This window comes from Marmota monax, unplaced genomic scaffold (genome assembly GCF_021218885.2).
Source record: "Marmota monax isolate L192 unplaced genomic scaffold, Marmota_monax_Labrador192_F-V1.1 WCK01_AAM20220418_F8-fsc00142, whole genome shotgun sequence".
Taxonomy (NCBI): Eukaryota; Metazoa; Chordata; class Mammalia; order Rodentia; family Sciuridae; genus Marmota; species Marmota monax.
The window spans coordinates 3,056,250-3,072,720 of NW_026692025.1; the positions used below are offsets into that span (position 1 = coordinate 3,056,250).

Below are 16,471 nucleotides of genomic sequence, written 5' to 3' on the forward strand. Positions count from 1 at the left end.
TGTTACATGGATGTGTAACTAGGACAGTTGAGAAAGAAGCTTTGCCTTGTCTCATCTTTGGACCTCAGGACAACCATAAAAATGCAGGCCAAAGCTCATTACTTGCTGCTAATTTCATCATCACACATAATAAAATGATTAACAGAACCCAATCCAAGATCCATACACAAATTTCTAATTTCTATTACTCAACTGTGGACATATATGGAACTTTATTAATGACATCATATTTAGTGATAAGTATATGGATGAACATGTTAATAATATGATTCTTTATACATATTACATATAAATTCTGCACAATACATAGTAGAATACAAAAAGTCCCACTAGCTATCTGAATAGCTAATAGATAAAAAATGGACTGACTTGAATCATTTATTTGATACATTTATAAATACTTAACATGTTTAATGCTTTGGGATATGTGTATAGCTACAAAGACAAATAAGACACAGGTCATACTCTTAATGACCTTATACTCCAGTAGTTAAAGAGACAAGTGCACATTTAGTAGCACTATAATAAAAAAAAAAACACTTAATATAGAGAAGTCCAAAATGTGATAGTTACAGGATCAGAAAGAAAGACATTTACATGGGAGCATCAAAGAAAACTGCAAAACAGGCAATCCATATCTTATCTCTTTAATACTGAAGGGAATGTAGTTAACTATCAAAGAGATGAAGAGCAAAACTGAGGTATAGGAGGATATTCTAGGCAGAGGAAATAGCATGCACACAGATATGTATTCATAAATTGATATAATCCATCAGAAAATTCATCTCACAAGAGGAAATAAAAGGTACTATGGGGGCATCTAGCAGGGACAATGAAATGAGCCTGTGGGGACATCCACAATAAATTCCTGAGGAAATCACTATTCAACTGAGACTTAAAAGCTGTCTAGAGGTAAATTAGATTTTAAAAATTGGAAGAAAATATTCCAGAGAGAGTCCAGCAGGTAGGTAGTTCTGGGGAGTAAGGGAGGGAGGGAGTGATTATACATTGGGAGAAATAAATGAAGATCACTATAACTGCACCAGAAAATAGTACATAGGAGGTGTCTGGCATGGGGAGCAGTATTAATAAGCTATGTTGGCATAAAAATTAGGGGGATTCATTGAACATTTGATTTCAGAGGAAGGAACTGAAAAGATTTTCATTTTAGATAGATCACTCTGGAAACAGTGTACAAGGCATATTGGCAGAAGGCAAAGTTGAAGGTACAGTTTCTAGCAAGAAAGTTGCCATAAAACTAACATAATTATACAAATAACTACTATGAATTGAACACCTAGTATGTACCAGACACTTTTTGTAAAATGTGTAATATTCACAATAAGTATTTAATATAGGTATGCAATGCTTATAATTATTATCCGTATTGAATTTATCCAGAAAGTGAAGCTTAAAAATTATAAATGAGTTTCTCAGGATGATACTGTTATTAGGTAAATGCAGGTTCATCTGGTTCCAGTTATTATTTTTCCCACTAAGTAAGGTTTTGAAGAAGGATATAGATATGCAGTACATTCAAGAAGAAGCATTGAGCTGGTTATGCCTGTAGTCCTAACTACTTGGTACTATAGGAGAATCACACGTCCACTACCAGCCTAAGCTCTTGGAAAATGGCAGTGATAAGGAAAAGTAGTTGGATATATAGCCAAATAGCATACCTATTTGGAAGGATTTACACATGATAAATGAGGAATGATAATCTGGATGTGACACCATATATTTTTCTTATAGTTACATGGAACGATTATCTTTTTAAAGTGAGAGATAAGAGATAATTTGTGCTAACACAAGTTGCTGAACCCAAAATGTAGTTCAATGTGATAGAAGTGCATTTCTCTATTCCTTCATGTTCAAAGCAGATGTTCTTCATAGACAGGAGACTCATTTCCAAATGGTAATTTAGGAACCCAATTTACTTTCATTTGGTGATTCTGTCATATTTGATACATGGTTTCCAAGACCACTGTGCTTATCTATATCAAAAGATAGAAAAAGGCACATGAAAGATTGTGTGTGGGAGGAGTTTACATATTGAGCCTTAAGCAGCATATACTACTTTTACTACTGACCTTTTGACTAGAATTGCAAGCTTGGTAAAGAAATATTGTTTGCGCCAAGAAAAGAGTGAAATTTAGTCTCTAACAATTCCAGTTTTGTTTTGTGTTGCAATGAAAATCTCTACTTGCACTCTTGAAGGATCAGTTGGAAACAAGGATGTCAGTTAGTGGACCATTTCATAGTTCAGGGAAGAATAAGCAATGGCAGTGTAAATTAATGAGAGATTTTTTTTCTTCTTTTTATTATAATTATTAACACATATTAACTGTAAAAATTATTGGGTTTCACCATGACAATTTCATACATGCATATATTGTGTTTTAAACATGTCCACCCTCTCTCCTACTCCCTGTTGCCTTCTCCTGGGAGAGGTTTTCAATAGAACTTGTGTCCAACTGGAGTAGTTTTGTAAAAGGAGCCTTGAGATTGTCCCTGCCATAATCTCAGTGGATGCTGAATGAATTGTGGTTCTGTTAACAAAAAATAAAACAAAAGCAAAACCAAACCAAATGCCCAATGATGAAATAGATGAAGATATTTTGGTGAGAGGAGGGAATGGTTAGAGAATCTATAATTCTTGAGCATTTGCTGTATGCTAAGCACTATCCTAGGTGTTCTGTGTTTGTTTCATTTAATCCTCATAACAATGATCATGTGCATATAGTACTAGGTCACAGTATAGCATTATAATTAAGAAAGTGGAATTCAGGGTTGGGGTTGGGGTTCAGTGGTATGGTGCTTGCCTAGCATTTTTGAGGCACTGGGTTCTATTCTTAGCACCACATATAAATAAATAAAATGAAGGTCGATTGACACTAAAAATGAATATTTAAAAAAAAGTTTTTTACAGTTCTTCCTTTGTAAGCTGAGATAATTCATAACAACACTTGCCTTTTAAAGTCATCTTATGGAACAAATGGGATGAGCCATTGAAAGAGTGTGACATGTGTTATGGCACATGACCACTCTCTGGGGGTTTTGTTTTATTGTTAATATTTCCATGGCTATAGTTAGTAAACTGAACTTAGGTAGGGCAAAGACACATCAGTAATAAGTGGAAGAGGTGGTATAGAAACTCAAGTCATAGTTAAAGAAAAAAATTTTCCTTCACATCATAACATACAACTTCTGCTAATAAGGCAATGCTCAGTCTATCAATTTTTTAAACATTTATTTTTTAGTTGTAGTTGGACACAATATCTTTATTTTATTTATTTTTATGTGGTGCTGAGGATCAAACCCAGGGCCTTGCATGTGCTAGGCGAGTGCTCTACCACTGAGCCACAACCCCACCACCCAGTGTATCAATTTTAAATAATGAATCTGAGATGGACATGACAGGCTTCAGTTGGAAGTGCAGGTCTGGAACCCAAGAGAACTTTGACACAATAGGATTTTGTAAAATTGAATACATTACATTAATTGTCTTCTATGTGTTATGTTACAAGGTAATAGTATCCTATATTGAACCAAATTAAAAGGAAATAGGCACTAGTTTCTCTGTGTTGAATCATCAAGAGGAAAAGTGTATTTTCAACCAATTAAGAAAGAGTTTCTGTCATATTAAGTCTATGATGCCTTCCTTTATTCTTTGATTATGTGATTGGGTCAGTTTGCTTATGCACTTGGGGTGTTACAAGGACAAATTGTTTGAAGGATAAATGCTGCATGATGGCAGGAGCCCCTTCTCCCTAACTTTAACAATAAAGCTCCTTCTTCCCTAGTTTAGATGCAAATGGCTTGCACTTGAATTTTCATTATAGAAAGTGCCTCAGAAATGACCAGGAACCCGGGAAAGCATTTGAGCCAGATTGTTAGTTATATCGGATTTAATGTAACCAGAGCAACTGAGCATAGATAGCTTTCTTTCTTTCATGCGGATATATATATATATATATATATATATATATATATATATATATATATATATATATGATGGCTTTTGCTCTAGGGGATTCCACCTGCAGTTCCTTATTCATTGAACTAACAACTGACTCACAGAGCCGCACTTAGTGAACCTCACTCTAATAAACAGAAGTAAGAGCATAGAAGAGATGGAGTGGCTCATTTTGAGTTCTGAGGAAGCTTCAAATGAGATGAGAAGCAAGAAATAGTATAAAAATTATTCGGTGTGCTCTGTGCAATGACATCAACCCCTGTCCTTCAAGAGCTCACATCTTAGAAGGAAAGATAGGACACATCATTTACACCTCTATAATTCATAATGGAAGTTTCATGAAAAGCCAACACTGGCGTGTTATGAGCTAAAAACTCATAGTATTTCCTCAGACTTGGGGGCATGGACCCATATAAGGCAGGGCTTCTCAGGAAAACAGGCTTTTGAGCTGGACATAGGGGAGGAGGAAAATATTACTGGGAGTTATCACATTTATTTCATTTTTCCAGTTCCAGGTGAAAATCAGGGCCTTGAAATAAGAAGGACTTCCACTTCTCAAAAGCAGGAAAGTCATCACTAGGCAGATTGAATTTGCTACAAAGCTCATTTTTAAATGAGAAGGATTTACAGAAGGGTCTCCCTATTCCAAAAATCCCCAACTATTTTAGATGCTACTCTTAGAGTGGAGACCCTATGTTGCAGTGGCATGAGCATCTAGAGTAAAATCAGGAAATCTAGATATGAGTCTCAACTCTGGCACACATTAGTAGTATGATCCTGAGCAAGACATTTCTTCTCACTGGGTCTCAGTTTCTTCTTCTGGAAAATGGGATGGAAATATCTCATCTGCCTATCTTTCAGACATATTTTTCAGATAAAGAAGCATTATCTACCACCTGCTATGTGCCAACCACCATCCTAGGATGGAAGTGCAATGATGATTGCTTGAGACTTGAGATCCCCTCTCAAGTTGCTCAGACTTGTGCAAAACACAAACACACAGATACTGAAAATCCTATGTGGTAAGCACTCGTGTATTTGAAGTGCTTTGAAATTTCTGTGAACTTGGGTAACCACTATGCCTACAGGACACAGACAAAGTATCATAGCAGAGGTCATATTTTAGCAAAGTGAAGTAAATATATTGCACAAATAAAGAGAAAAGGACATTCAGGCAGGGAACAAAGAAACATTTTTGTTTAGTGAAATCACAAGTATTTGCAGATGGAGAGAGAGTGAGGGAAAGTATGGAAAAATGCCAATGACTGATGGAGCTATACCTCAGAGGTAATTGGTAATACTCAAATGTGCTCCCTCCAAATGCTAAATGCAATAGTAAAGTGATCACCTTCCTTCCGGTGGACTGAGCCTCTTGTCAGTGCCTTGAGGATTTAATGGGAAGTCTGCAGACAACTGGGATTCTTGTGACTAATGCACTGCTTGGTTTGGGTGTTTGGTTGGGATATATTTCAAGTGACTCATCCTGCACCGATAATGGCTATAAGTGATTTACTATCCTTTCTTTTTCACTGTAAATCCTAGACCTTACCCTTTACTCCATGATTATAGAACCAGCCTACCTGGTACCTCAGCTGCTCTTGATATAGTGTTGTCTATACTTTAGTTTTTAGAAATAACTTTCCTCAGAGTGCAGAGCAGATTGTTATACTTCTAAAATGCCAAGTTGACAGATTATCTACAGTGGGGCATACCCTGAGCTCTAGGGAACCTCATCTTCTATGTAGTTTAAGCTGTCCCCTCCTAAATTACCTTTAACAGGTTGACAGCCTCACTGAATAACCAATACATATATTCAGTAGCCTTTAGCCCATAGAACTCTAATTAGTGTGGAAACTTGTATTTCCTCCAGGGTTCCTCCTTGTTTTTGTCCCCACTTTAAAAAATCAGGCAGGCCAGTAAACCCAATGACTCAAGAGGCTGAGGGAGGAGGAAGGCAAGTTTGAGATCAGCCTCAGCAACTTAGTGAGATCCTGTCTCAAAAATAAATAAATAAATACATACATACATACATACATACATACATAAAAAGGGCTAAGGATGTAGCTCAATCTTAAAGCTTCCTTGGTGCAATCCCCAGTACAAAAAAAAATCAGAATCCCACATATAAAAATCTAGGAATGATTTGATGTTTTTATGTGGGGCATTGTGAAGCTCTACATAACTCATTTTCATTCATATTAATTTTACAGTTTTTAAAACTCTTTAACTGAAGTAAACATGCATATTTTAAGATATACAAATGTTAAATGTACAGCTCCACAACATTCTGGGTAATGAATGTGTGCCAGAGTTTTTGGTAGAGGATAGGTAAGGAAATGGCAAAGTGGCTTAGTAAAGTGAGAGTTATCAAAATATGAGCAATAGAACCTCATTTTTTAGAATGATCCTGTTTCCTTGGTCAAAGGCAAATGAACACATTTTTAATCCATTTAGCCTGCTAGAACAAAATAACCTGGGCTGGATAATTTAAAAGCAGTCAAATTTTTGCTTATGATTTTGAAAGCTTAGAAGTCTAAGACCCAAATTCATTGTCTGGGCTAGGTATCTGCTTCGAAGCGGGCACATACGTGCTGTGTTGCACACTAGGCAGAAAGGGCTAACAATCTCCCTAGGCCTTCTTTTATAAATGCCCTAATCTCACTGATGAAGGCAGAAACCTTATGACTCAATCACCTTCAAAGGTCCTACCACTTAACACTTTCTCATGGAGAATTAATTTTCAACATGTGCATTTTGGGGACACAAACACTCAGACAATAGCAGGAGGTGAGGACATGGATACTATGAGTTGGAAATTTTTTCCCATTGTGTTGGTGCTTTTGTTGGATTTCCATCTGAAAGAAAATGGATGACTAAAACTAATCAATAAAAAATAAAAGCAAATGACTTGCATATGGTATTCATTCTACTTCAGTACATAAGACATATGTATCCTCCAAAAAAATTCTAAAATGCAAAGCACTATATATATAAAAGTGTAAAACAATTACTTGCTTATTTATGAATATGATTCATAAATTCATAAAGTATAATTAAATATAAAATAATCAGCACATAGCATAGTAGAATAATCTTTGATAAGTGTGCTTATTTTGAAAATGTACCTACATATAAACAATGAGATGAAATAAGGGCACAAAATATCTGTGTCATTATAATTTGTGTAATTCTAAAGGAATAAAAAATAAATTACTTTCTTAGTGGCTTTAAGTCAATAGCAAGGATTCTTAAGTGAAAGAGATGGCATAGCATAAATCACTGAAATAAATGTTGAGAATATCCTCCCATTTTGTAGATTGTTTCTTTAATTTGTTGATTGTTTCCTTTGCCATGTAGAAGCTTTATACTTAGTGTAATCCCATGAATCTATTTTTGTCTGTGCTTTTGAGATATATCCAGAAAAATAATTGCAGAGACCAATGTCATGGAACTATCCCCCATGATTTCTTCCAGTAGTTTCATAGTTTTAAGTATTACAATTAAGCTTTTAACTCATTTTGAGATGACTTTTCATGTGATAAGACAAAAGATATAGTTTCATCTGCATGTAGGTACCTAGTCTCCAGAACACTATTTATTGAAGACTGTCCTTTCCACATGGTATGTTCTTCACATCTTTAATGAAAATTGTTTGACTATAAATACATGAATTTATTTCTGGTCTTTATTGTCTATTGTATTGGTCTCTGTGTCTACATTTGTGTCAGTACCATGGTCTTTTGATTACCAGAATTTTGTAGTATATTTGAAGGCAAGAGGCATGATGCCTTCAGTTTTGTTCTTTGTGCTCATGATTGCTTTGGTTCTTGGGGTCTCTTGGGGTTCTATGTGGATTTTAAGGGTTTTTATCCCTATTTCCATGAAAAATATCATTGGTATTTTCAAAGGACTAGCATTGAATGTATAGGTATTTTATTATTTTTTTAATTTGTTCTTTTTAGATACACATGACAATAGAGTGTATTTTAATATATTATACATACATAGATTATAACTTATTCTAACAAATATAGGTCATTTTGAGTAGTATGAACATTTAAATAATATTAATTCTTCCAATTCATGTACACAGGGTATTCTTCCATTTATTTGTATCTTCTCCAAGAACTTTCATCACTGTTTTATAGTTTTCATTGTGAAGAGCTTTACTCTCCTTGGTTAAATTTGTCCCTAAGTATTTTATTTTATTATTTCATGACTGTATAAATGGGATATTTTGTCTTGTTTTTCTTTTTCAGATAATTCACTGTGTATAGAAATGCCACTAATTTTTGTTTGTTGTTTATATGTTGATTTTGTACTCTTAAATTTCACTGAGTTTGTTCATTATTTCTAATGGTTTTCAGACAGTTTTTTTTTTTTTTTTGGAGATTCTATATAAAGGATCGTGTTGTCTGCAAATAGAAACGGTTTAACTTCTTTCTTTCCAATCTGGGTTTCTTACCTTCCCTTCTTTTCCCTTTGTCTTCTCCTTTTTCCCTCTCTTACTTGCTAATAGTTCATGCTATAAATTTCAGTACTCTTGAATAGGAGTGATGAGAGTGGACATCTTTGTCTTGGAGGAAAACATATCAATTTTTCCTGCCAAATATAATATTACTGTAGGTTTACCTTATGGCCATACCATATGGTCTTTATCCTGTTGAAGTACATTTCTTCTATATCTACTTTGTTGAGAGTTTATAAAATCTTGATAAAAATATTTTTATCAGATATATTTCACAAATATATCCATAGACTTTGTGCCTTTTTTCATTTTCATGGTGATGTCTTTTGATGAGCAAAAGTTTTGAAATTTGATGGAGTCTAATTTATAGTATTCTGTCTTTTATGGATCATGCTTTTGGTGTAGTGTCTAAGATATCTTTGCCTAACAGGATAACAAAGATTTTTTTCCTATGTTCTGCTTTAAAAAATTTAGTTCTTAAATTTATAATATATTATTAGATGATTTTTGCTTATGCTTTGGGAAAGGGTCTGTTCATTTTTAAAAATTATTATTATTAGCATGTATTAATTGTACATTTTAGTGGAATTTGGTGTGATTTTTCAACACAGGCATACAGTTTTCCTGTATCAAATCAAACCTATCATTACCTATCCCACACACATCCTTCTCAACCTCTAATAATCATTAGTCTACTTTTAGATTGATTTTGGGGTATTTTGTACATATGAGACACAATATGTAGTATTTGTATTTCTATGTCTGGTTTATTTTACTTAATATATTGCCCTCCAGTTCTTTGTGGTTTATTTACAGCTGAATAATATTCCATTGGATATATACAGCATTTTATTTTTCCATTCATCCATTGATGGGCACTGAGGCTGTTTCCATGTCTGAACTATTGTGAAAAGTACCACAGAAAACATGGGCATTTGGTAATCTCTTTGGCATAGTGATTTCATTTCCTTTGCATTCATACCCATTGGAATAGCTAGATCATATGATAGATCTGTTTTTTAGGTTGTTGGGGAGACTCCATATTGTTCTACATAATAGCCGTACCAATTTATGTTTCTCCCAAGAGTTTATACCTGTTCCTTTTCTCCCCATCCTCACCAACATTCATCACTTAGTTTTTTGAGTTCCTTATATATTCTGGATATTAGCTGCTTGCAATATGTCTAGTTTGGAAATATTTTTCCCTTTCTGTAGGTTGCCTCCTCTGTTAATTATTTCCCCTTTGTTGTATATAAGCTTTGTAGTTTGCTGTTTTGACTATTCTAGATTCTTTGTGTTTTGGTTTAAGTTTTAGAACCAATTTACCAGTTTTACTAAAAGAAAAACTTCTGAGATTTTGAAAAGAAATTTTGAATTTATAGAGCAATTTGGTAAGAATTGACATCTTAATGGCTTTAGATCTTCTAAATATATATTCACAGAATGTCTGAACATATCACCTGAAAACAAAGACAGTTAGATTTTTGCTTTCCAATTTTTGTCTTATATTTCTTTGCTTGTCTAATTTTAGCCAGCTTTTCTGAAATATTATACGTATGTCAGAAAATGCACCCTTTCTTTAAAGTGCACAATTAAATGATTTATAACATAATTGCAGTTGTGCAAACATCACCGATATCTATCTAATCTAGAATATTTTACTCATCTCCTTAAAAATAACTCCATATTTATAATAGTCATGTCCTGTTGGTTTTCTTTTTGGAGTGGCTAAAATCTCTAATAATGTGGTAAATAACAGAACAGACATTCTTGCCTCATGGAACAAATAAGTAACAGTTCTTTAGTATTGAGTGTGGTGCTAGATATAAGGTTTTTTTTTTTCAAATGCCCTTTATCAGTTGAGAAAGTTGCCTTCTATCTCAAGATTTTCAAGAGGTTAGAGTCGTGATCACTGTTAGATTTCATCTCACTGCTTGAGTCCTTGTCCTGTTTCAATTTATTCTCTACACAGCTGCCAGAATTATCCTAAAATATTAGTCAAATCAATACCTCCATATACTCTCTACCCATACTTATTTTTCTCCCTGGGGCATATCACCTTTTAATATACTCTACAATTTACTTATTTATATTGTTTATTTCATTTTACTCCACTCAAATTTATGCCCTAAGTGGACAATCTTCATAAGTTCCCTAATATAATTACATTGTTTAGGACAATATCTTGATGCATAGTAGGTAACCAATAAATATTTGTTGAACATCAGTGAGTCAAGAAACTTTCAACCAGCTCTTTCCCAGAGATGTTGGATTATTCTGGGCAGGTTCCTTCCCTCTGTTTTCTCATACATAAAATATATGGGGGGATAAAACTAGATGCTTTATATAAAGCTCTTCTAGTTCCAAAATTTTATAAAAGAAGCTATATGCCCAGATATTATTCTATTAATTAATCACATCAAGATACTGTTTTTTGTGGAACCCCAAGAATCCCCAAACTCTGTCTTGCCTAATGCACACCTACTCTTTGCAAGCTTTTAGTATAAATAGGTCTTTAAGAAATAAGTTATCCAGTAATTCATTCATTCAGTGGGTGTTTCTTGAATACCTATAATGTGCTAGGTTCTTGGCACATGTCAAAAAGAAAAAAAAAGATAAAAATACCTAACCTTATAATGAATCGAAAAAAAAATATAGAGTATGTTGTAGGTTAGTTGCGAAAGAAAGAAAGAAAGAAAGAGCATAGCAATGTTTACTATCCATGCGGTGGGTAGAAAACTGAGAATACAGAGAAGGCCCCATTTAGAAGGAGTAATTAGGAATAGACTTGAAAAAAAATGTGAGGATTAGTCATCCAGGCATTTGCAAGAAGAACATTCTGGGCCAAGAGCATAGTCAATGCAAAAGCCATGCTGTCAGAGAACTACAGCCAAGTGACTTATGCCTCCTGATATCCTGGACATCCATGAAGTTATTGAATAAATAGTGAATGGGTGAATGGGTTTTGTTGGGGCAGGGGTTTATTGTCTATTTTTTTAACTGTTTAGTACACTAAAGTTGAGAATAGTCTAATACCTAAACACAATTTTTTTCTTATTTTTCCTCCTAAATGTTTTTAGTATCTGTTTCTATGTCTACTGCTAATATCTTAGTTCATATCCCTTTCATCTTTTAATGAGATTGCAGTAATAAATAACCTCCCTGATCCATCACTCTGTAGGTATCATCCTCCAGTTCATAATCCCATAAATTAAATGGTGATTTCCATTTATTGTGAATGTTATCATTCTGAACGTCTAAATTTTGCATCATTGACTTGATCAGACTAGGAAAGAAGAGTATTTTACATAGATTATTGAATGGACTATTTGGAAGAAAAACTTAAATATTGTCATTATCTGGATAAATGACAAAATTGAGGCACTTATTCCTCTGGGATGAAGTTACAGGAAAATCAAGCTCAATTGCTTTCCAGTCAGCCACCTCTTCATAGCTAACTGGTCAGCATCTCTAATCATGGCTGATAGATGTGAAACAACTTCACAAATGATCAGAACAATAATAGATATTGCTCAAAGCAGGATATCTAAAGCATATGTACCCAGATGTGTATTAGCAACAGCTCCAGGTTGGAAGGCAGAAACCAAGTGTGTACCCTTCAGTACTTACCCATCTCTAATATTCAATATGTCCATCTCTAAGCAGCAAGAGGTTGGAACTAAAAGACAGGTATGCTTTCAGCTCTAACTAATCTCTTGGATATTTACAAAATTTCCTATGTATCTTGAACAAAAGTTCAATTCTTCCACCAGTCTGTAAAATCCCACCAATTTGACCTTTATTCTTCAGGCATAAAGGTGATTTCATGACATAAGAGAAATATATTTCACTGAGAAACCAGTTCCTTGTGTTGGATACTGAAAAGATTCCATGAGGGTTTAATAAAGAAAATTGTGTTCTTGCTCTCCACTTACATTATTATTTCCAAGATACTGCCTCTTATGAGTAATGTCAAGGGGAAATTACTTTATGTGTACGAGCAGTCCTTGGGATGTGGAGAATAAGACCACAACAAATAGATTATAAATACAGGATGCAAAGGTAGTGATTTCTGATTAGGAGCAGATTTGTAATAACTTTCCTATCTTCCTTTTCATCCACTTCTCTCTCATGCCACCTAAGCACAGAGAAGAAAAAGTAGATGTTTGTGAGGGCAGGGGACTTCACAAGCCAAATAATGCTGTGTTCTTTCCATTGGTTCTTCTTAGATCCTAATGCTCTCTGACCTCTGGTGTCATGCAGTGTTCCCTTCTTGTCCTCCCTCTCTCCTTCCACTTTGCTATTTACTTTAATTTTAAGATCCCTTCTAGCTTTTTCTGCACCGGGAAGCATTCTGACTGTACCCAGATAGTGCACTGCTGAGAGCCATAGCTAAGTAGGTACAACACATGGCAATTTCCTTGTCAGCCTACCCCATGTTGCTTAGAGGAAGGACTCTCCATTGTGGACCCAAGTCATTTGCAGTGACTTTGCATGAAAGGTGACCTTGCTCAAGGACCAGGGCGGATCCGGGTTTAGGGTGGATCAGGGTTTAGGGGGGATTGGGGTTTAGGGTGGTTCCAGGTTTAAGGTGATTCCTGCTGGGAATAGGGCGTATCCTGCTGCCTCAGGCACCTTGAGTTCCCATTGAGTTCTCATGGGATTCAGAGAGTATTTGGGATTCAGAGCCCGGTGGAGAGTGTGGATTTTGCACAGAACATGCTTGTAGGGTGCTGGTGTGAGTTCGGGAATAAAGAATTGCTGTTTGAATCTACAAGGCTGTGAGTGGCTTGTGATTTTGTGCCCAGCCAGACTGCGGCAGTGCACCAACTCCTGTTCTATGTTAATGAGTTAACTGCATATGTAATTATTATTGTTCACCTCTTATACAGTAATCATTGTGCAGCAGTGGTTATTGCTCTGATTCTTCCTTATTTTCTTGGTATTTTCCTGTAACTACCTTAAACACAGGAAATGTTTACTTAAATATAACCATAGATAATCACAGCATCTCTGGTATGACTAAAAGATTCCCAAGGAGGGATTTACCTTCGGGTAAATAGAAGATAACTAATGCAAAACAATCTCTGTATTGGCACTCCTGTCCTCTGGTTGTATGATTCTGAGTAACTCAATTTAACTCTGTGGATTCTTGTCTCTGAAATAGGAATGATAATAATACCTCCAATATTTACTTCACAGAGGTACCAAAGGGAACAAATGGAATAAATAGCATCCTTCTTCCAGGCAACTAGGATAACTATGTCACAAATATTAGGGACAGACTTGAGTAAGATTATCTGAATGTGAATATGCTTTAGAAGCTGTAACATTCTGTGAACATCTCATGGGTTATTAGCAATGATCATTATAATCATAATAATTATACATTCAATTTCTTTTCCGTCCTAAACATATGAATATCTATAATTTGACAATAAATATCCTCTGCTATCTCACTGTCATCAACCAAAGATAAACATTGTCAGATAGCAGTGGCCTGGAGGATATCCTCTTGCTGGAATCCTGCTACCTTACACTGTTACTGTACATTGGGATTGAGGATGATAAATGGAGATTCTGCACATAGGATTTCTACAGGCTTTTGTAAATTTGTTGCCTCAACTTTGATAATTCCTAAAAGTGAGGCATATTCCTCTCTATTTGATATACTGATGACTCATTAGGCATAGATTCTGGCCCCTAGGTGTATTTGGATCCTGAAAAATTATAAGCAGGGTGCCTAAGGGAAGAAGCTACTGGGAAAATGAATAACACCAAAATTCACAACTAGCTTCTCAACTTATTAGAACTTCAGGGGGATGGCAGCAATTGGGTTAGATATAACCAGGAGCTAGATAGAAGTACTTCATAAGACTACGTTTCAAAGAATTCTGAATGTTTACTGTGTAGGTCTCATTTCTACCTAAGAGACTACAATCTAGGCCAAACGAAGTTGAGCCTCAAAAAATGAGAAATAATTCAGAGGGAAACTTTGGCATAGATTATTTAGACAGACTAATGTAAGAGAGAGTGTATGAACATGGCAAATCATACCCCATCCAGATTTCCACTGAGGAAATCCATGCATAATCTCCTATCTATTGCTTCTGTTGAAAAAGCATGAACTCTTCAGACTTGACCTCTAAGGATCTGATGATTCTGATGTCCTCTATTACCTTTGTGTTTATTTTTTATGAAGTGTGTGTGTGTGTGTGTGTGTGTGTGTGTTCTCCAAGAGTCGTCTCTTTCAGTAAAGCCATAACAGTTCCTGTGATCAGCAGAATCCTTTTTTGGGTCTTTCTGTTCATTATCAGGGTAAAATATATTCTTTCTACACATTATCTTCTCCAGTACAATCTTTAAATTGGATAACTCACATAATAGCCTGCTGAGAATTATTTCAGAAATAATTAAGCTGTGGTCAGGAGCGAATGAGTCAGAACCTGGTATTTCCAGTCTTCTTGGAGGGTGGCTAAGGAAGTATTATTTGACCAGATAAATTTTATTTGTTTTTCTAAGGTGGGGTTCAGATCTGATCTAAAAATATGAATACTGAATATTGATCTGAGACCTATCTAGTTCATTTAATTCATCTCATATGTTTATAAAGATTCAGAGAACCTAAATAAGCAAAATTTCCTGTCATTCTTAGGACTGTACAATTGCTGTCAAGTGGGATCTGAGCTTCATGGTGAATAACATGTAATTTAGCATTATTTCATTTTCTGTCTTTCTTTCTTTCTTTTAGATTAACAATTCATGCTGAGTGTCCTATGCATTTGGAAGATTTTCCCATGGATGTGCATGCCTGTCCACTGAAGTTTGGAAGCTGTATGTATTTTCTCAGTTGTTCACCTAATCTTTTTTCCAAAAGAAACTTAATATATCCCATTTTGTTCCCTTCAAGTTTCTTAAGCTGAGGCCTTTTATTTTAGATGGTATGGGAGTGGGTCAGGAGAGTGAAGTCAAGTAGTACTAACTGATCAGCAGGAGGAGACAGCCTTTAACAGAGTTTTCTTTCCTAGCAACAAACCTTACTTCAGCATTTTAGACTAATTTCTCTGTCAGACTGAAGCATCAACATCTGTTTTCTAAATTGCCCAGAGGAGAGAGCACAACAGAGCTGATATATAGCACAGGAATAGCTTCCTAAGAACAAGATCTCTCAGAGAACGTGATTATATTTTTGAAGTGTCCATTCTACCTGCATCTTGATATACCTCTGCACAATTCTCAAAAGTAAATGGTAGACAGGAAGAAACTCTGGAGACTTTATCTTTTAGAGTATTGCATTTCTCAGTAGCTGCAAATTTTACAGAGAAGAGAGTAGATACTCCATTGTCAAATGAATTAGAAAAATTAAAGTTGAATAAAAATTGAGGGTTTCTGAATCTAAGAATTGCAGAGTAACTTATGTAAGGAGTCATCAGATTAAGATATCAAAATCTGTGATGATCATTTCTAAATTAGATTTAGCTCTATGTTTTGAAATAGAAAGTGCTAATCAAAAGACTCAAATAATTATGTATGACATATCTTTTCAATCATTAGTTTGTCAAATATTTACAGATTGCCTCCTGTGTGTCAGCTTCTATTCTAGGAGCTTGGAATGCATCCACGAATAAAACAAAAACCTCTGACCTTGTGAAGTTTATGTGATAAGAGAGGGATGGTGAAAGATAAAATAAACAATGAATAAAAAGTAAAGTATAAAATAGGTTGTAAAGTGAGAAGAACCATGGGGAAACATGAAAGCACTACAGAATAAGGAGAATCAGTCATGCCTAGACAGAGAATAGGTGTTACTATTGTAATTGAAAACAGAGTGATCAGGATCACCCTATTTTATTATGAAACAATATGGAGTTGGGGAGGCTAGGGAGAGGATGTGTAACAGGTACCAAAATGCAGTTAGGTAGGAGGAATAAGTTCTACTGTTCTATAGCATAGTTGGATGACTATAGATAGTTGTTATTTTGTATGTATTTGACAATAGCTAGAAGAGACGTTTTGGACTATTCCCA

General features: G+C 35.0%; 1 protein-coding gene across 3 annotated transcripts in view; it reads left to right on the forward strand.

Annotated features, from left to right (window-relative positions):
• The window catches only part of Gabra3 (gamma-aminobutyric acid type A receptor subunit alpha3), a 236,062-nt gene that overhangs the window by 176,479 nt on the left and 43,112 nt on the right, over window positions 1-16,471 (forward strand). For all 3 annotated transcript variants that reach the window (XM_058582576.1, XM_058582578.1, XM_046453413.2), the window contains one exon: window positions 15,196-15,278. In XM_058582576.1, coding sequence (XP_058438559.1) covers window positions 15,196-15,278 — 83 coding nt within the window. The remainder of the gene's footprint in view (window positions 1-15,195; window positions 15,279-16,471) is intronic.